We start from the raw sequence: 22,140 nt of genomic DNA on the forward strand, positions 1-22,140 counted from the left end.
GACAAGCTGGACATAGGCAACCAGAGCTGGTTGTCCTCGTCCCACTAGCCAGATCCACTGTGAGCTGAGCATATTTTGCTGGAACCAGCAGACATCTGTGAGCATCCAATACCAAAAATAGTACAACCAGAGGAGGAAGGAACACGTTTTTCTAGCTGTGGCCTGCCCCTGCCCCAGACATCTCCCAGCAGTCTCTCCACCCTGGGATGTCCCCAGTATGATCCCCCTTTGGACCTCCCCCTTCCCTCGAACTTCCCCCTACACGGTCCTCCTGCCCACCCTGCCACAGCTCAACAGTCCCATCCGATTCTACAAAGGGAGAAACGACACCAGATAACAGCAAAATCATGCCATTTCTGCGAACAGAAACCAGAAACCGCAGACCCTTGGCAGAGGCCTGCCCAAGAAGGCCTTCTCTAGTGTCCAACTCAGAATCATCTACAGATGGCACTTGTCAGAATCTAACCACAGGTGGCACTCGTCCAGAGCTGAGAAAGCTCCAAAGGTTCACCAAACGCCAACCCCCGGGCCCCCCCTGAGGACAGCTCACTCCTGGGGAGCAGGAGAGGCCTGCTGCCCACCGTCTCCACACAAGGGACCCATCTGAAACCACCGTCATCTGACTGTTCCTCATGTCATGAAACACACATTCGAAAACACCGTGGGAACTGACCCCTTACTGGGCACAATCCCCCCCTCGGAAGGTGACACCAGCCCCACCGTACACCCATGGAGCTGAGGCTGTGGGACGAGGAGGACTTCAGCCAGAGCCTGACTGGAATCAGAGGCAGACGCCCACCCTCCCAGCTCGGCCAGGGACACGCACACAGCCCTTCCCACCCAGGCTGCACAGTTATGTTTCCAGAGTTCACCAGAAGGTCACAAATAAAAAGGCCAGGCCCACTGGAAGCTGTGCCAAGCCTGTCACTGTGCCTGAGAAAAGCTGTTCCCAGGAAACCCAGTGACTCACAAGAGGGGCAGGAAGCACTCGGAGTCTCCATGAAATTGGGAGGGCAGGCAGTCCCAGAGTGGACACCCTTGGGTTTGAGGCTCGATTTAATCTATGCTGATGTGACCGTGGGCCAACCACCATTCTCTAGATATCCCATCCATGAAATGAAGAGGCTGGACAAAAATGACCCTCTGAAGCATCGGTCTAGCCCTGAGATGCAATGGCAAGCTGTCTGCCAGGGCTCACAAGGCTGCAGGCAACAGCCCAGGGACCAGGGGTCCGAGGCCTGAGCTTTCCCCCAGGACAGCAACAGTCTGCTAAACACACCCATCCCAACACTCCAGACCAGCAACTGCAGGCTTCTTCTGTAAAGAGCCAGAGAGTTAATGTCTCAGGCTTTGAGGGCCAAATAGTCCCTGTTGCAAAAACCCTGCCACCGTTGCAGTGCGAAAGCAGCCACAGACAACACCACTGTGTCCCAATAAAACTTTATTTACAAACACAGGTGGGGGCCAGATTTGGCCCTCATTTTAGACTCTAAGGCTGACACTGAAAAAAGGAACACGCCGTAACAGTGCACTTCATCAGCATCCTTATCCGATTCTGTTCACCTAACATGGTGGCAAACTACCGAGGCCTGGTCTTGGGGGTCAACAGCTACAGCAGCAGCACTGGGCACAAGAGACCTCGGATTCTTCAGGGCCAGAAAGAGGGCCCATCAGTTCCAGCACTAATCCCACATGTAAAGGGAGCAGTCAGAAGGGCGATGTGGCACTGGCTCACCGTCAGGACCTTGAGAATGTGGCAGGGAGGGACCCACCATCAAGGGCGAGGCCAAGCTGAGCTTGCCCCCACTCTAGCCCCTGTGAGCTAGGCTGTCCTGACTCAATTCAGTGGGTTTTCCCCTTGTTGGAAGTGTTGCACTGGGACCGTTAAATCACTCCCTCCAGATGTGGGGAGAACCACAAGGTCCACAGCAGGAAGCTGAATTTCCCCAAAAAGTCACCATGTAAAAAAAAAAAAAAAAAAAAAAGGGAGGGGACTTCCCTGGTGGTCCAGTGAGTAAGACTCTGCACTCCCAATGCAGGGGACCCAGGTTCGATCCCTGGTCAGGGAACTAGATCCCACATGCCGCAACTAAGAAGCCCGCCCGCCACAACTAAAAACAAAAAAGATCCTGCATGGGCTTCCCTGGTGGCGCAGTGGTTAAGAATCCGCCTGCCAATGCAGGAGACACGGGTTTGAGCCCTGGTCCGGGAAGATCCCACATGCCACGGAGCAACTAAGCCCATGCACCACAACTACTGAGCCTTCACTCTAGAGCCTATGAGCCACAACTACTGAGCCCATGTGCCACAACTACTGAAGCCTGCGCGCCTAGAGCCCGTGTTCCGCAACAAGAGAAGCCACCGTAATGAGAAGCCTGAGCACCTCAACGAAGAGTAGCCCCCGCTCACCGCAACTGGAGAAAGCCCGCGCACAGTAACGATGACCCAACACAGCCAAAAAAAGAAAAAAAGAAAAGATCCTGCATGCCGCAACTAAAACATGCTGCAACTAAGACCTGGTGCAGCCTAAATAAATACATAAATACATAAATAAATAAAACTTTAAAAGGAAAAAGGAACCTCCCGGCCCACTGACTCTCTTCAGGTTAGTAAGAGAAGGCAAGGTCACCCTGAGCCCAGGGCAGCATAACAGGGTGGTCACCCCAACCAGGGCCCTCGGGCCCTCTCAGATCAGCCTCCCCTGGATAGAGGGAACCAAAAGCATGGGGGCCAGGGTGCGCGCTGTGTGCGCGCACACATGCACACACACCATGCAAGAGGAGGGGAGGCAGAAGCAGGACTGGACAGGGAGCCCACCTGCTGGAGTCCCCCCCGAGGGCAAGTGGGCTGCATTTGCCCACAGGGTCCAGAAAAAAACACTGCTCCTCCTCCCCCTCATGCACCTTCACACAGGCCCTGAGGCCAGGTCAAGGGCAGGAGCGGGCTCAACGGTACTGGTGGTCTTGAAGGCTGAGGCTCAGCCTTCACCTGCCCAGTGCCCCACATAGGGCAGTGCCTGACCCTTGGGGTCTCCAGGCCGCTTCCCACCTGGAAGAAAGCCCATTTTCCGAAACAGTCCCCTTGTGATTCAACATGGGACACAAACTGCTAAACTCACAAAAGTTGGGTAGATTCTGCACAATCGGAGCTCATGACCAGGGTAGGGCCCAGCAGCCTCAGGTGCCCGAGCCCAGCCCCTCCCTGTCACATGACCTCAGGGCCTCTGTTTGGTTTTAGGGGGAGTGGGGAGCACAGAAGGCTTGCCTTTGGAAGGGCAGGAAGTGGTGAGGGTGGCAGAGAGCTGAGCTACCTGAGCTGACCCCATGTCACACACACTCCCACTTTTCCCTGGCCCTCAGCCCCCACTGCTTGCCCCCCTCAACAGGTTCTCCAGACCACCCAAGGTATGTACTAACTCTCCCAACTTAGAGACGCGGGTCTTGGCTGGGCCCAGGCTCCTACACCATCACTGCTATCTCAACTCATCACTGTTATCCTCCCCTTGTCACTGTCATCTCCACTGGACCACAGCTTCTCATTCAGGGTGGGGCCACACCTGCTCTCCCTGCCCTTCCTGTCATCTGCTCCCAGGTGACCCTCTCAAAAATCTTCCCTCAGGCAGGACCTGAAGCCAGCCCAAGCCCACCTCAAGTGTGGGTGCCAACATGCCTCCGTTCTGCTGGGGTCAGGCTCTCTGTCACCTTCACAGGGAACTCCTGAGCCTATCAATGGTCCAACAAGTGCCAGAGGCCCTTCAGACCTTAACTCTCACCAGAGAGTCACAAGCATCTTAGTACATTTTAAAGGTTCCAAGATCACTTCTCACCCGTCAGGATGGTTACTATCAAAAAAGGAGAAAATAACAAGTGTTGGTGAGGATGTCGAGAAACTGGAACCCTTGTGCACTGTTGGTGGGAATGCAAAATGGTGCAGCCGCTATGGAAAACAGTATGGAAGTTCCTCAAGAATTTAAACATAGGACTTCCCTGTTGGCACAGTGGTTAAGAATCCGCCTGCCAATGCAGGGGACATGGGTTGGAGCCCTGGTCCGGGAAGATCCCACATGCCACAGACCAACTAAGCCCGTGCGCCACAACTACTGAGCCCTGGCATCACAACTACTGAAGCCCGTGCACCTAGAGCCTGTGCTTGGCAACAAGAGAAGCCACTGCAATGAGAAGCCCGTGCACTGCAACGAACAGTAGCCCCCCTTCGCCGCAACTAGAGAAAGCCTGCGCACAGCAACGAAGACCCAAAGCAGCCAAAAATAAATAAGTAAATAATTTATTAAAAAGAAAAAAAGAAGAAGAAAAAAAAAAAAAAAAGAAGTTAAACATAGAATATGATCCATATGATCCAGCAATCCCACTTCTGGGTGTATATCCAGAAGACCTGCAAGCTGGGACTCAGATAACTGTTCACCTATGTTCACAGCAGCATCATTCACAGCAGTCAAGAGGTGGAAACAACCCAAATGGCCAATGACAGATGAATGGATAAGCAAAAAGTGGTAGATCAAAACGATGGAATGTTATTCAGCCCTAAAAAGGAAGAAAATACTGACACATACTACACCATGGACAAACCTTGAGGTCATTATGCTAAGTGAAATAAGCCAGTCACAAAAGGACAAATATTGTATGATTCCACTTTTAAGAGGTCCCTAGAGCCATCAAATTCATAGAGACGGAAAACAGAATTGCGGTTGCCAGAGGCTGGGGGAGGGGAATGGGCAGTTAGTGTTTAATGGGGACAGAGGTTCAGTTTGGGAAGATGAACAAGTTCTGGAGATGGATGGTGGTGATGGCTGCACAGCAATGTGAATGTACTTGATGCCACTGAACTGTGCACTTAACAATGGTTAAGATGGCAAATGTATGTTATGTGAATTTTACAATTAAAGATAAAAAAATAACAGGACTTCCCTGGTGGCGCAGTGGTTAAGAATCCGCCTGCCAATGCAGGGGACACGGGTTCGAGCCCTGGTCCGGGAAGATCCCACGTGCTGCGGAGCAACTAAGCCTGTGAGCCACAACTACTGAGCCTGTGCTCTAGAGCCCACAAGCCACAACTACTGAGCCCGTGTGCCACAACTACTGAAGCCCACACGCCTAGAGCCCGTGCTCCGCAACAAGAGAAGACACTGCAATGAGAAGCCCATACACTGCAACGAAGAGTAGCCCCCGCTCCACGCAACTAGAGAAAGCCCGTGCACAACAACGAAGACCCAACACAGCTATAAATAAATAGGAGTGGTCTCAGCTATATATGGTTTCACTCTTAAAAAAAAAAAAAAAGATAAAAAATAACAATAATAAAAAATTTTTTGTAAAAAGGCTCTGAGAGATCCCAGGTAAAGACTGGGGTTGGCTGGTCTTAGCACTCCCAAGGCCTCCCTGACCACAACCCTGCCCCCAGTCCTGCCTGTCACAGGAGGAAGCCCCCAAGGGAAAATGTTCATGCATAGAGTGAAATCAGCCATGGGGTCGAGCCTTCCACAGGGAGCCCCCAGGAAGGGGCTGCAGCCGTCTACACCCACACAAAGCAGAGGAGCCACAGCTACTCACTCAGGGCTTCCCTGGATGATGAAATTAACCCCAACTTCCGGCTCAGGCACCCCTTACCCCCAACTTCCTCTGGCTGCTCCACCCTCCCAGCCTCCCTCCCAGCCTCCCTCCTTCAGCCGCTCTCTCAGATCTCACGCTGACATTCTAGGCCTTTCCCGGATGGTTTCACTTGCCCTGCTTCCCGAGGGCACCTCCCTCCCCATCGCCGCTGCATTTCTCCCACCTGGCAGCCATCATCACCATGCCCTCGGCTGGCCTCCCCCATAGGGATGTGGGGACTGCAGGGTGAGACCAAGTCAGTCAGTCTAATAAACAGGACACGAAGGCCACAGGCACACATCCAGATGGGGAGAGAGGTAGGCCAGGGACTCCTCAGGCCTCTCATGCCCGTGTCCTGCCACTCCTGTCCAAAAAGAAGCCGAGGGGCCCAGGAAAGGGAAGGGGCGGACGGGATGGCCCCTCGTTACTCGGCTTTTGCACACCTTTGCCAGGGCCACACTCAGCCAAGCTGGATGATGGAAGGGCCAAGAACCCCTCCTCACATACCTAGGGAACAGCATTCTCGAATGGAGAGAAGGTTTGGCCCCTCAAGACTGCCCTTGTGTGACTCCCCAACACTCACAAGCTTGAGCACAACCTGAAGGCAAAGGTGGAGCCACCACACCCTGGGCTCTGGGGCTGATTCCTCACACTCTGCCGGCAGCGGCCACCAACCCAGCGGGCTCAGCAGTCATCCCCAGGCCCAGCCGGACACGTCTCCAGAAACCCGGCCACGACCTCCTGTCCCTCCTCAGCTCCATCTGGCCTCTGCTCACTGCCTGCTCCACCAGCACTGCCCACTGAGGCCACTCGAGGGATCAAGAAGGGGGATGCATGAGAGGGCCCAGCTCCCTCCGACACAGTGCGGTGGACTTCCAGGCAGGAAAGTATTTAAAAAAGACTGGGGAAATCCATTTAATCTAGCCATTCTTTATTTTACAAAAAAATCCTTGACAGTAGAGGTAAAGAAATGGATATTTTAAACTCTGAAGGGCTTCACTTTCTCGGTCATTTGTAGAGTATGCCCGCACACGCACACACACACGGGGGCAGGAGTGGTCAGCATCCACACGTTTCGCCCATCTGACCTGGGAGGCCACTACAACTGCAGGTGTTGCTTCAACCCAGGAAACTGAGGCTTGGGAGAGAGCCAGCAGCCCGGGGCCCCCAGGCTGTCAGCAGGACCTGGCTGGAGCCAGGCTACCTGACCCCAACGTGTAGCATCCTTTGAGGAAGGCACTCCCTTGTTAGGACACCCTCCCTTAGAATCTAAGACAGACACAGGGGCAGCAAGGCAAACAGTGAGGAGCTGACACCCTCCCAGTACGCCTGGGTTAGGAACCGGGGTAGGTGGAAGGACACGTACTCGGGAAAGGTGTCCTGTGCCAAGCCTCAGTCTCCCTTTCTGAAGGTCTACCAGGAGAACACTGATGATGGAGCAATGATGTGGAGCATTAACCACAGCCCTTGATCATAGGCGGCTCATTAATTTCTTGAAAGCAGAGCACTCCAAGGCGGGCTGAACTTCTCCAGGACCTCCTGTTATGGAGTGTGCCTGGGAACCCTGGGAAGTGCTAAGCAAGCCTTGGGCCCTCGACCCAATGTTATCTGCACTTGGACGGCGTAGCCCACCTGCTCGCCTGCCCATGAGGCTGACTTGGGCTGACACTGACACCCAAATGCTGTCTCAGGGTGCAGCCCCTACGTCCAGGCCCAGCCTTGGCTCCCCCAGTGTCCAGAACACCCACTGTCCAGAAATTGGTCAATGCCAGCACAATAAAGGAAACCTGCTATCCAACTGCCCCTGAGCAACGAACACAATCCAAGAACCAGAAAAAGAAAGGCTGATGGCTTCCACAGCCGCCACATCCGTTCTAAACCACCTTCAAATTGCACTGGTTAGGACAGTGGCAAGAAACTCATGACATCCACACCCTGAGACAAAGGCAGCAACCCAGAAAGACACGGGCCCTGAAGCAGCATCACCACGGCTACACACGCACGTCTTCCACCTCGCCCCACATCAATGACGATGATGCTGATGTTGTTCACCCACCACAGACCTGCAGCAGCTCTCTGATCAGCCACAGTCGCCTTTCCTCCAGCCAAGAGTCACTCCAGAGGTGACCATTAGCGTCTCATCAAGCCCTGCATAACCCGACTCTCACAAACCCAGCTCAGGCATGACAATAAGCCGAGTGTGCAAAGACACTTCCGTCCTATGGCCAGAATCAGGAAAGGTTAGAAATGTCCACCTCCCCCAACCAGGTACAGGTGGCAGCCCAAATACTTCTACATCTGTCCCCTTGCCGAACCCCAGTGGACCCCAGCTCAGGCCATCAAAGTCTCCACCCCCAGCCTCCCCACCTCTAGGCCTGACCTCCCTGAGCACCCAACACCACAAACCAGACCATATCCCTCCTGGGCCTCGATTTCAACATACAACAGTTGTATCGTTCAGCACCTGCAACCTCCAGCTCCACTCGCAAATACACAGGTACACCAGGGGTGCCTCTCACTGCAATTCAGCATCTCTGCACAGCCCTCAGTACCGGACAGCAGACTAGGACTAAAGCCACTAAAAAACAAAGTTTAGCACTGCAATAAAAAAGAATCAAGACCTAAGATTATATGAGAACACCACTGTGATGTCCACTTCCTCTGGATGCAAGACAGGAAGGCGCTGAGGAGCCAACAACAGCCCATGGAACAGGGAATTGCTAGTGTTCTTCACTGAGCTCTATAGCTTTTGTGGGAAAAAGAAAGAAACTTTTGACATGTGTCGCTTTTAAACAGGAGTTCGGTGACCCCACAAACTTCACAGACATGCGAGGCCCCCTCCCCTCTGGAGGGGTTGTGGCGAGTCACCAACGCACCCCTTGGACCTGGTGACTCAGCCAGGAGCCGCATCTCAACGTGGCCAGGGAGGGACCCAGCTAGGAGGATATAATTAGCATCAGACTCCAGTGCAGCCACTTAGTGTGGGAACAGGAGGTCTCCCTCTGAATGGTTCACTTGGACACCAGCTTCTTTATTAAAAAGCAAAGTGATAAAACTGCACATGGTGGCTGTCTGTGTCACTTACTGCACTGCAGATCAGAGGATGTTTGCAGGGATTGTTCCAGAAAGCATCCCTGTGGTCTCTGAGTGACTGCAGAGTGGCCACGTATCGTTAGAGATGAGATCTCAGACAACTCCAGGCCATGCGAGTCACAGACCAAGGAGAAAGTCATAAAGGCAGAGAGCAAGGGAGCAAGGCCCTACAAGGGAAGGACCCAGGGTGGGGCAAAACCCAAAGGCACAGGATGGATTTCCAGCCAGGCACGTTGAGCAGGGCTGTTGCCATGAAGAAGCAGATTTCCCAAAACCAGGGTCTGCTCCGGGACGAGAGATGCACGGAACAGGAGAAACAGTCCTGTTTTTCAAGGACTCCCCAGAGATGTCACAATCCGGGTGTGATGTCAAAACTACTTCAAGGGTAATGAACTCTGGCCTTGCCGATGAGTCAACAGAGGGTGGGTTTCCGTGAGCCACCAGCTGTTTACACACAGTCACCATGGTGAATGGCTGCCGGAAGCCTAGTCAAGGGTCACAGTGGCAGATGCGGGGCTTGGCCCCTCACACAGCCTCATAGGCCATCTGCAGAAATGACCAGCACTTACTCCCTACCCCAGGTTGCTTGCTTTCCCTCAGTACCTATGAGACACGCGCCTCTGGGAGGGACTCACCCCACCCAGACCTACTGAGTGCCCACCTTGAAACACACAGGCAAACCGAACCCCTACGTCATGCTCCTGACACCAATGGGCCAGCCCAGTCCACTCGGCCACCACCCTTCAGAGGAGGCAAAGCTCAAGGCCACACACACTGCATTCCAGCCAGATGCCCGGTTCTCAGCCCCATCCCAGCTGGGAGACTCCTTCTGGTGACTCGGCCTCCCAGAGACTTTACCTGTTTCCTCACCTGAGAAATGAGAACCCCTCCCCACCACAGGGCTGACAGCCAGGGAACAAGATGAAGTAACATGTACAGCTCAGGCCAGCGCTGGCATGCAGGGCACAGTCCACAGGCACTGGTTATCACCTGCAGGCTTTCTCAGGGGAGAGGGCACGGTACAGTCAAAGCTGGCAACTTCAGGAATTTGCATGGCCACTCATGTCACCAATGCTCCCGGGACCCTGGGATGCTGCCATGTCATGAGGACTTGAGACCACAGTGGGACTCCCTTTCATAGGTGTGGCTCAAACTCCCGCCCAACCGGAGAGGCAGCCTGGGCCAGTGAGGACAGTCAGTGTGACCTCAGGCAGTCAACGCTGCCCCTCAGAGCCTCAACTGCCCCTAATGAACAGTGGGAACAATAAGCTAGCCTTCCTGCCAAGACTGTCAAGGAGATGACACGTGCCTGGACAAAGACTTTACAGGGGCCTGGCCAGAGGCCAGGAGGGGCAGCGAATTTGGCTATTCCTGAAGACAGCTCGGGGACTTCCCTGGTGGCACAGTGGTTAAGAATCCGCCTGCCAATGCAGGGAACACGGGTTCGAGCCCTTGCCCGAGAAGATCCCACATGCCGCGGAGCAACTAAGCCCGTGCGCCACAAGTACTGAGCCTGCGCTCTAGAGACCGTTCTCGGCAACAAGAGAAGTCACCGCAATGAGAAGCCCGTGCACCGCAACAAAGAGTAGGCCCTGCTCGCCGCAACTAGAGAAAGCCTGTGTGCAGCAACGAAGACCCAACGCAGCCAAAAACATTAAAAAAATAAAGACAGCTCATGTGAAAAACAGACAGGGCTGGCAAGAAGCGACCTAGCTAGGGACGAGTGGGGCGGCCCCCCAGGAAGGAGAGACGAACCCACCTCCTGGGGCCTCACAGTGGGAGGGGAGTAGAGGCTAAATTAAGGTTCCTCCTGCCACCGGTGGCCAGGCTGACACCCACGCAGCTAGCCCCTTAGCAGCAGGCAAGCAGCCCCTAGCGTGGGTCCAGAACAGTCACAGAGTATTTGTTGCAGACCTCCTCTTCCTAAGCCCGTCCCCGGAGACAGCCCTGCAGCTGCCTCCACGTCTTTACCTGGGCCTTGCCCCCTGCCCAAACACCCTCCCCAGCCCCTCATGTCTCAAGGCCTATGCATGTGCCATGCCTGGAACCCACACCCCTTCCCCCCAGGGGACCCCTCGCCCAGCAGACCTCAGCTCTGGCATCTGCTAGGCAGCACCCTTTCACATCGCCCCATTTTATTTCCTTCCTGACAATGACTGCTGACAAGCTCTTCATGCTGATTTCTGTGCCACCCTGTTCATCATCTGTCTCCTGCCTCTAGAATGCCAGCTCGAGAGACTGGGGACCCATTTGGTCACTTATAAATGTCCAGCCCCTGGGCAGTGTCCCTGTACAGACCAGGCACTCAATCAGATTTGGGAAAATGTAGGAGCCCAGGCTCTCCCATAGTCTCTGCTCAAACCTCCAGGTGGGAACCAGCCCTGGGTACTGACACCAAGTGCTGAGAACCTGGGAGGGGTCAGGGCTGCACTGAGAGCCGCACATGTGCCGAAGGAATCCCGACAGCCCTGAGAGGAGGAGCCAGAGCTCAGAGAGGGCAGGGCCTGGGACCCTCAGAGTCTGGAGAGAAGGATCTGGAGCTGGGAGGGGTCAGGTACTGGGACCCTCAGAGCCCTGAGAGAAGAAGCCAGAGCTCAGAGAGGGTTGGGCACTGGGACACCCACAACCCTGAGAGAGGAAGGATCTGGAGCTGAGAGGGCTCAGGTACTGGGACACTCATAATCCTAAAGAGAAGAAGGATCCAGAGCAGCCACTGGGATCCTCATAGCTCTGAGGAGGAGGAGCTGGACTGGGAGGGGTCAGGCACTGACCCAAGGCCTCATGCAGGTAGAGCCGAGATTCAGAGATTCAAACCCAGATAGGCTCCAATTCCCAGGTTGCTTGGGCCCCTCCCTGGGCCCTCTATTTTTGCTGAACAACAATATGCTACTCTTCATCAAAGACCTTTTAATCTGGGAGAGGGGAGGATCACTTGGTAACAGAGCCCACCAAATCCGACGATGAAATACTCAGGTGGTCGAGGGAGGTCCCCCAGGGAAGGTCACTTCCGTAGAATCACTGTCAGGGACACTTCTCTGAACAGGCGCATGATGCTGTCTTGGAAAGATGGGTTGTGTTTATGCTTCTCCTCTCTTCTCTCCCGGAAGTAACCCATCACAGTGAAAAGGGAGATCCATGGGAGGGCCTTGGGATGCACTCAAGACTGCGTGAAGACCAAGTCTGGACGGTGGCAGCTGCACATATGACTACATCTTTACCTTCCACCATGTTCCACGCTGGTCACTAGGTCTGTACAAAGGCAGCTCAGACTCCAGACCTCTCTGGAGAGGGAAGCTGTCAGGGACTTCTCCGGCTACTCCAACAGCTAGGCTCCCAGGAGCCACAGAGAAAGTTTTGAAGGATGCTCCTCTCCAGTCCCCTGCCACATCTGAGTCTGTAAAAACCTCTCTGCAATTACAGTTGCCCCTTGAACAACACGGAGGTTAGGGGCACCAATCCCCGAGCAGTCAAAAATCCCTTATAAACTTTACAGTCGGCCCTCCATATCCTGAATGCTGAATCTGCAGATTCAACCAACCGTGGGTCCCCTAGTACTGTAGTATGTGTTCAGCGAAAAAAAATCCACATACAAGTGGACCCGGGCAGTTCAAACCTGTGTTGTTCAAGGGGCAACTGTAAAAAGTAAAAGTAAAAACCCTCCCCACAAGTTGCCACTGGCAAACCATATAACCACAGCTCTAGAGAACAGAAAACTCTAGACGCTACTGACAGTCAAACATATGAAGTTTTGTTAATAACCAATACACTTCACTAGTCACACAACAAGTTCTTCAAGTCACCTTCCCCATGCCTACCATCCAAGAACACTGAGTGTGCCCAAGCTGCCCTGATTTTACTTCAGTCCCCTACATTGCCCACTGGATAAGATTAAATACAAAACTGCCAAGTAACTTAAATCACAAGTCAGCCTCTGAGAAAAACGAAAGTTTGAGTCACCCCCAAAATTTAGCCCAGCCAGCCAAGTTAACACGAGTAGCTTGAGAAGGAGAAGCTCTTCGAGGGAGCCCCTTCTGGCTGATCAACACAGACATACACAGCTGGGCTCTCCGTGGGACGAACTTGAGTCTGCAGTTATACCTTCACCCTCACAGGAGGAAGATCCAGCTTAGGGGATGTAACCAACACCCTAAATTAAAAATAGCAGCGTGACAGCATGAGGTGGACGCACAGGCGGGCCTTCCGGACGACTAGATCAAGGGAGGGCAGCATGGCAGGGAAGGCGGGGCTCCGAACTCACAGTGACCAGGTACCAAGCTCACCTTATTTACATGACGCATAAGCTCTCCCCCAGCTGTTTCTAGGAAAGCCTGCCTTCCAGGGGAACAAGTCAGAATTGCCCAGGGAAAAAGACTCCCGGCTGGAATTCCTCAAGGAAGGGAGGTTCAAGCTGGCCACCGTGCCCCCTCCTCCTCACCTGCAGTGGCACCCCAGCCTCACCTTGGGGAATCCCTTTTGACAAGGTGAGAACTCACTCTTCCAGAAAGATGAAATCCCGGTTCTATGAAGGGGAAACTGAGACACGAGGACAGGAAGGAAATTGTCCAAAAAAGTGGGAAGAAGAGCGGGAAGGGTGGGCACTGGGAACAAAACAGGGGAAGAAATTCCCAGCTTAGCTAATGGTGCCGAACAAGTCCAGGGCAGGAAGAAAGCCACATTCCTTCCTAGTTAGTCTCTCTCCTCACCCGCCCGAGGCCCCCCCATCCCCAGTACACACGCGCACACACACGCACACGGCAGGGCCTCCCTGAACCTGACGCCAGACCCCTCCCCCTAGAGCCACTGACTATGAAGCCCCCACTTTCCAGGAAAGGAAGAAAAGGGCTCCCAAACCACTTCCCCTCAGGACCTGACCACTGGGCACCTGCAACTTCTGTCCCAACACAGGAGGAGGGCGCCATGACACAAACAGAAATGGGAAGAAGCAGTTTCTGACCACGGCCCCAGATGTGCCCCGAAGTCAGGCCTGAAAGAAGGTACAAAGACGCCTCTCCCCAACCCCCCGGGCCAGGTGGCAAAACTGAAACGCCTCGAACTTCCCGAGATGGGCCCAAATCAGCCCCTGAGAAGTTTGAGAGTCAGCAGCCAGGTTCAGTGGCCAGAGCTCCTTCCCAGGTGCCCACAACAGGCTCCCAGCTTGGGAGAGGCACCATGCCAGCAATTCCCCCCCAAAACACTCCCACTTTCTAAAGGTGTCCAGTGATTCAGGTTCACCTAGGGAGTTGGGGACAAGCTGTCAGGTTCTGCCCAAACTCCCCTTCGCAAGAACCAAGGGTGAACCCAACTCCAGGGGCCTCAATGGAAAGCATCAAAGACAGCCCCCAAGTGTAGACACAACCTCCGCAAACAAACGGAACAGGACCCACAGATGCCCCGACAGCGGTGCCCCACTGACCCACCCTGCCAGCGTCCTAGACGGAAAAGCTGCTCCCCAGGAGTGCAGTCAGCCATCCCTACCAGCCACCCTGCAAGGAGCCAGACTGAGAAGTCCCAAACCCCCACCTCCCGTGCTCGGACGGCGCTGCCTCCACCCCCTCCCCTGGTCAGGTGAAAAAACCAGTTCCTGCCCAGGTGCCGGGTAAGTCGGGAAAGGCCCCGGACGCCTCCAGGTGCCGACACAGACGTCCCCCGGACCAGGCGCGCGAGTTCGGGCCCCTCGGCCGCCCTGGGCCGCCAGCCAGGGTCGTCTCCCCAGGCCGAGGCTCCCCGCGCTCCGAGCCGGACAGGCGCCCACCCCGCGCCCCACCGGCCCAGGAACCCGCGAGCAGCACCTCAGACGCCGGACCCCGAGCCCCCAGGCAAGGACGCCACGGAGAGGGGCGCGGGAGGCCGACCTGCGCCCCGACGTCCCCGACGGCCGCGCCAAGCCCCGTGCCGCTCACCTGGCTGGCGCGATAGCTCTCGAAGGCCCTCAGGGCACTGTCGGTGAGCTTCACGTGGAATACGGACACCTTGCTGCCGTCGCTCACTCGCCCGCACGACAGCCCGTAGCTCCGAGCCTCCTTCAGCGCCGCCATCTTGCGACCATCGCTCCCCCGCCTCCCCCTTCCCGGCTCCAGGGCCGGAGGCGCGCCGGCCACGCCCCACCCCGCCGCCCGCTGACGTGCTGCATTATTCATGAGACGCGACTGGCCACGCCCCCTCCGGATCCAACGCGAACCACAATCGCCGCCGCAACCGCCGCCGACGTGCTGCATTATTCGTGAGACGCGGCTGGCCACGCCACCCTGCGGGCCTAGTGAGGCCCACAGTCACCGCCCCGACTTCCTGCATATTCATAAGGCGCGGATGGCCCCACCTCTCAAGACTCTAGAGGTGTCCACTTTCGTGCCCGGACTCCGCCCCGACACGCGCCCACCTTCAGGCCCCGCCTCAATGTGTATTATTCATGACCCTGACAGCCAGGCCCGTCAAAGCCCCGCCCCACCAGCCGCTGATGTATTACTTACGCGGTCTCTCCAAGTCTTCCGCCTTTGGCTTCTGTTGAGAGCCCCAACGAGGGCGCGGAGGGGGCCAGGCCGGCGCAAAGCACGTGGGGGGGGGGGGGGGGGGGGCGGAACCAGCATCAGGCTGGGTGGGCGTGACTATACAAATCGAGCGCGCTGGACGATGGGTTGGGCTGGTGGGGCTTCCCTAAGGTTGTTGGGGAATTGTGGGGGCTGGTAAACTTTGCTCGCAATAAGACTAGACTTTTTCTTTTTTTAATATTTATTTATTTATTTATTTAGGCTGCGCTGGGTCTTAGTTGCGGCATGCGTGTGGGATCTAGTTCCCCCATCAGGGATCGAACCCGGGCCGCCTGCATTGGGAGCACGGAGTCTTACCCACTGGGCCACCATGGAAGTCCCAAGAGTAGCCTTTTAATAGAATAAAATCCTACATTCCCACGGGCCCTGAGAGATGGTGGTTGTCCAGTTCTCCTATTAAAAAAAACGTTTCACATATAAAATTAACCCATTTAAAGTGTACAATACTGTGGCATTTAGTACTTTCACACTGCTGTGCAGTCACTACCACTATCTAGTTCCAGAACATTTTCATCACCCCTAAAGGAAACCCCATACCCACTAAGCAGGTTATTCCTCACCCCCCTCCCCAGCCCCTAGCAACCACTAAGCTACTTTCTCTATCTATGAATTTGCTTTTTCTGGACATTTCATATTAATGGGATCATACAATATGTGACCTCCTGTGACTGGCTTCTTTCATTCAGCATGATGGCTTCAAGGTTAGTCCATGCTGTTACCTGTATCAATGCTTCATCCCTTTTTATGACTGAATAATATTCCATTGTGTGGATAAACCACATTTTGTTTATCCATTCATCCATTGATGGACATGTGGGTTGTTTCCACTTTTTCACTATTATGAATAGTGCTGCTGTGGAACATTCATGTACATGGTTTTGTGTGGACAGATGTTTTCCCTTCTCTTGGGTCTATACCTGGGAATGAAATTGCTAAGTCATATGGTAATTCTATGTTTAACCTTCTGAGAAACTGCCAAACTGCTTTTCACAGGAACTGCGCCATTTTATCAATTTCTTGTTTTACGTATGGGGAAACTAAAGCGGAAGACCAGCTCTGGCTTGCCCAGGAAAGCTCCTCCTGGGCTCCTGGGTCTTCTGACCTGCAAAAAGTTCCTGAGTCGTTTTCCTTCTCGCTTGAATCTAATTTACGGTGGTCATAGAATGAATATTTTGAGGCAAGAGAGGAAGGTGAAGGTGTACGTCTCTACCCAGGTGGTCTCATTAGTTCTGCCCACCAGTGCCAGGCTGGCACTACCATCTCTTTACCCCCGATCATGAACTGCTGACCCTAAAGGCAATGCTAGATTCTGTGAAACCTTTTTCCATACCTGTCATTAATATCTCCATTTACAAATGGAGAAACTGAGGCTCAAAAGGGTTAGGCAGCATGTTACGGTATTCACCCTACCAGTGAATGGGCCGCTTGGAACTTTGAACTTGGATCTTTCTGATCCAGAGCCCTCCTGATTACCCTTCATCCTGCCTCTGGTACCTCGGTCCCTTTCTGTATTTCCTCATTGAACAACCCCAGCACAGGGCCTAGCGCAGAGTAGGTGCTCAGGAAATATGTGTTGAATTAATAAATGATCTCATTTAATCCTCACAACACAGCTATCAGCCCATTTCAGGGATGAGGAGAGCGAGGCTCGGAGAATCTGGAAGGTCTTACGTACTGCTGCAGAGATTCCAACTCCAGCCTGTCTGAGCTCAGGGCCAAAGCTCTGGAATCATCCACCCTTCACCTGGGATCAGTCCATCCTACCACCAAGATACCAGCACTTGCTCAGACACGCTGACCCATTTACCCACTGCTGTGCCCAACTGTGTATCCGGAGGCTGGGCCAGGAAAATATTGGAGCAGGCCAAGGCTGCACTGCCCCTAGAAGGGCCACAGAAGGGCAAGAAGGGTAGCTGTGGAGCAGGCAGTCCGGAGTTAGAGGATGGGGAGAGACAGCCAGACTGCTGAATGGAGTAGAACGTGGGAGGAGCCAGCTCTAAGTGCTGACCAGCTTGCTGTGTGACATTGGGAAAGGCACTTCCCCTGAGTGTAAGTGGATTCATCTGAGAAACAGACAACAGTACTAGTAACAGTCACCCCACATAGAGTGTTTAAAACACATGAGGCTCTGTGCTCAGTGTTTGGCACCCACGACTGCCTTTTGGGGTGGATGCAGTGGCTTGGTCCCATCTGCCAGATGAGGAAACTGAGCACTTAGAGAAGTTAAAAGACTTAGGAACACTGCAACCATGGGCTGTAGTGCTTGGTAACAAGTATTGATTTTTCTCCACTTTACACTTAATGCCCCAGTGGCTCCCAACAGGACCCCTGAAACGATAATGGAGGAAATCATCAGGCATTGGCATGCTCTCCAAAAGCCTTTAAGAACTAGGTCACCCAAGAAATTGGAAGCCAGTTGATCACCTTGGGTAGCCTCTCAACATATATTCCACCTAGCAAGCCCATTGAAAAAGGTCTAGCTCTGTGATGGGAACAGTGACCCTAGCCTGACCCTCACCCCTTGTAGCCTTGGATGTGTCTCACCCTCTCTGTTCCTCATTTTGCTCATCCATAAAATAGGGATAATAACAGCATTTACCCAAGAGCCTGGCCCTAGACCAAAGGCAAATGGCATCATCATGGAAATTGTTATTATTATTAATGGGTTTACAAGAGTTTATGTACATAATCTCTTTCCGTTAGACATTTATGTTGTTTGCAGTTTGTGGGTTTTTAAACCACACTGGGATGAACACCCACTATTCATTAGTTGGCTATCGCTAATATATGTATTAGTTTGCTATTGCTGCCTATTGCTGTGTAACAAAGTATCTCAAACTTAGTGACTCAATATAAGGAACATTTATTATCTCACAGTTTCTGTGAGTCATAAGTCTAGTATGTTTTAACTGGTTCTCTGCTCAGGGTCTCATGAGGCTGTAATCAAGGTATTGGCTTGGCTGTGTCCTCATCCAGAGGCTCAACTGGAGAAGGATCTGTGTTCAAACTCCTTCAGGTTGTTGGCAGAACTCATTTTTTGGTGGTTGTAGGACTGAGGTCCCCACTTCCTTGCTGTCAGCTGGGGGCCACTCTCAGGCGCTGGCCACGTGGCCCCCTCCATCTCAGCAATAGAGACCTCCCTCATACTGAATCTCTCTGACTTCCTCTTCTACAACCAGTACGGTCAGGCCCACCCAGATTATCTTAAGGTAAACTGTGCCCAATAACAACACAATCATGGGAGTGAGGTCGACCACATTCCCAGTCCTGGGATGACACAGGATGAGAAATCTTAGAAACGCCTTAAAACTTCTGCAACGCACAGCCCTTAGAGACACATCTCTGCACATCTGTCCCAGAACTTCCTGAAACTTGAGATGCTAGGTCAGAGCAAATGGACCTTTGGGATTTTGAAGCAAACAGTTTTGCAGCAAAGGGAACGTGATGATCCGTGAGAACACTGTTTGGAGCTGGCCCCTTTGCATGGTGGGGTGGCCAGCAAGCAGCCTGCTCCGGTGCTCCCTTAGCTGGGCACCTCAGAGCCAGCAAGTCTACCTTTTGGGGCCTCAGGACTCATTTGTGCAATGGGTAGGGGGGCACTCACAGCTCTTCTCGGGATGGGGGTAAAGACATCTGTTGTCAGGGATCCCCAAGACCACCCCAAGACCACCCTCCTCACTAGGATGACTCAGAACTCAGAAAAGCTGTTACATTCGTGACTATGGTTGAGCACAGCAAAAGGATAAGGATCGGCAAAGGAAAAGGGTACATAAGGCAGAAACCAGGAGAAACCAGGCACAAGCTTCTGGTTGCAGACAGCACTGAGTTTTCCCAGCAATGACTGTGACAACACACATGGAATATTGCCATCCAGAGAAGCTCACCCGAGCCTTGTCCAGGGTTTTTGTTGAGGAGGAAAGGTCAGTCATGCAGATATGGCTGACCACCCATGTGATGAAATTCAGTCTCCAGCCCATCCAGACGCTGAACTGATACCATGTGGCCAAAAGCCCCCACCCTAAATCATACTGTTAGCATGGACTATCTGGTGTGGCCCACGACCTCAGGTAAACACTTATACCAGTCAGGACATTCCAAGAGCCTAGAGGTGACCTCCCAGGTGCCAGTCAAGGGCCAGTCCTTTAAATGTGCATGGTTTGGACAACCTAGGCCTGATGAGCTATTTCTTTACCACTCTAAAGCAGGTGAGGCTCCAGGTGCCCTCATGGCTCCAGCAGAAGTACCACAGAAGGCTTTAATAGTTCACTGTGTGTCACGTGACCACCCAGGAGCCAATCACTGTGGCCAGGGGGCTAGAATGCTCTGATTGGTCAGGCCTGGGTTGCATATCCACCCCTGAAGGCTGGTGGGGAACCAGCTCCATCTGCATGATGAGGAGTAAAGGTGAGTTCCACCAGGAGGAGAAATAGAGCACAGGCATTCAGAGACACTGATGATTCCACACTGGGTGACCCCAGCCAACACCCACCACCAGGAAGTTGTCCTTTAAGGATGACATGAGATGGAAGTATGCAAAGGTCATCCCACTGAAGTGCTCAGGAGACATGAGTTCTCACATGCAAAGCTCATTCTACCATGTTCACTTCCAACTCACAGCCCACTGAGAGTCACGCCCCTTGAGGGCAAGTTCAGGCTGAGTCATCACCCAAGACAGGGTACACAGAAGGCAATGGTATACGTTTTGATGTGAAAGAAAAATCCATCCTAGTTGTCCTCTGAACATACCACACACCATCCAGCCAGCACACCTTTGCACATGCTATGCCTGAACCAGGAGCAAGCACCGTTTGCCACCCGCCAAAGGCCTCTTTGTGCCTTTAGGGCAACTTCGATGCCCCTCGTCCTGGATGCCCTGGCTCCCCACCCCAACCGTGTTCAGACTACTGAGGATGGAATGACCAAGGGGGTGAACACATTAAAGTCACACATCTGGCCGTGGCATTCAAGGCCTTTCTAATCTCCTGGCCTTAACTTGCAGTAAGATGCAGAACCAACTGGTGGGTGGAGCATGTGCTCTGGAGGCAGGCTGACCTGGGCCAAACCCTGCCTGTTGCTTCCAGGTAGTGGGACCCTGGGCAGGAGCTGTCTCCTCTCTGGGCCTCGGTCCGCTCAGCTAATAATGGGACACAACCAAAGCAACCATGGAGAAAAGGGGCAAAGGTGGAAGGCACACCCAGACTGACTCCATCATTACTAAAAAGCTACAGTCTTCAGGACAGTGTGGAACCTGCCAAGGGGACACAGAGACCCTCACCATGGAGCAGAGTCCAGAAAAGACACACGTGTGGTCAGTTGCTTTTGACAAAGCTGCCACAGTAACTCACTAGGGAAAAGTAAGTCTTCCCCACAGATGTTTCTGCAACAACTGGATGGTTACATGGAAAAAAATGGGGACTTCCCTGGTGCTCCAGCGGCTACGGCTCTGAGCTCCCAATGCAGGGGGCCTGGGTTCAATCCCTGGTCACGGAACTAGATCCCACACGCCGCAACTAAGAGTTTGCATGCTGCAACTAAAGGTCCCACACGTGGCAACGAAGATCCTGTGTGCTTCAATTAAGACCCAGCACAGCCAAATTAATTAATTAATTAATATTTTTAAAAAAGAAAAAAATGAACCTCAACCCCAACCTCACGCCACATACAAAAATTAACTCAAAGTGGCTCATAGATCTCAATGCAAAAGCTAAAGCCATAGGACGTTTAAAAGAAAACCTAGAAAATCTCTACAAGCTGGGCTCAGCAAATATTGACAAAAAGCACATGGAATGGAAGAAAAAAACCTGACAAATTGGACTGCATCAAATTTTAAATGTCTGCTCTTTGAAAGACATCATTAAGAAAATGAAAAGTGAGCCACAGAGTGGGAACTATATTCACAATATACCTATACGACAAAGGACTTGTCCCCAGAATATATGAAAAATGGGCACAGAACAAGGCTGCTGTGGGTAAACAGTGGACTAACGCCATTGCCAGCACACAATCAGTGCTCAGGAATGTCAGCGGTGCTGACTCTCACACCCGGGCCAGGAAGTCACCCCAGCCGGCCCACAGTCCCGCTGGCCAACCTTCAGGCCAGCTTCCCAGCCTGAAGTCAAGGAGACTGAGGAAAGAGGGGGTATCCTGCCTGAGATGCAGGTCTCCCGAGCCTGGCCAACCTATGGTCCCCGCCCCAGCACCTCCCATGGAGCCCCCTTCCTGTCTGAGGACAAGGTAGAAACCTAAGGGGGCTGAATGGTGGAGAGGAGAAGCAGGTCCAAGCCACCCCGATTTGTGCCCTGAGAGTAATCCAGGTGGCTCAGCAACGGCCTGGAGCAGGCAGGGCAAAGATCTAGTTTCAAGGCCTCATGGCCACCTTCTGCTGGGTGGCTGTGGCCAGTTGCTTCTACTCCTGGACTGTAAGGGATGGAAGCAGGCCAAACGCTTGTGTGGTCTATCCTGGAGACAGCAGCAGCGAGAGGAACTCAGGTTAATACAGGCCCCAACACTGGCTCTGGCTGTCCTGGTTGTGACGGTGGGCAACATTTTGGGAAGAAGCTCCGACAGCCCTGGGTTGTGGGGAAAAGGAGATGGGATGGAGCTCCTGGAATCAAACCCAACCCCTCCCTATAGCCCCCAAGGCCCTGCAGGGTCCAGCTCTGCTGACCACCCACCTTTATCAACTTTGAACAGACCAGGTTCCATGCTGCTCCAAGGCCTTTGCACTGGCTATGTTGCTGCCCAGACATGGGGCTGTCCGCTTGCTGCACAGCCAGACCCCTGTGGTCACTGAGGGCTCAGCACAGTCCCCAGTTAGGTCCCATCAGGGTCCCCAATTTCAGATGAGGCAACAGAGTCAAGAGAGGTGGGGTAAGGAGCATAGCTAGCTGTGAACT

The 22,140-nt window shown here is 53.4% G+C and overlaps 1 protein-coding gene across 2 annotated transcripts in view; it reads right to left on the bottom strand.

Moving 5' to 3' along the window:
• Positions 1–15,136, bottom strand: part of ELL (elongation factor for RNA polymerase II) — an 81,137-nt gene extending 66,001 nt beyond the window's left edge. Inside the window, exon 1 of one of the 2 annotated variants that reach the window (XM_082455451.1) lies at positions 14,600–15,136. In XM_082455451.1, coding sequence (XP_082311577.1) covers positions 14,600–14,914 — 315 coding nt within the window. In that variant the 5' untranslated portion in view covers positions 14,915–15,136. The remainder of the gene's footprint in view (positions 1–14,599) is intronic. The other variant, XM_082455452.1, reaches the window with a different exon arrangement.
• Positions 15,137–22,140: the final 7,004 nt, after the last annotated feature.

The sequence above is a fragment of the Balaenoptera physalus genome, assembly GCF_965194825.1.
Source record: "Balaenoptera physalus genome assembly, chromosome: 3".
NCBI lineage: Eukaryota > Metazoa > Chordata > Mammalia > Artiodactyla > Balaenopteridae > Balaenoptera > Balaenoptera physalus.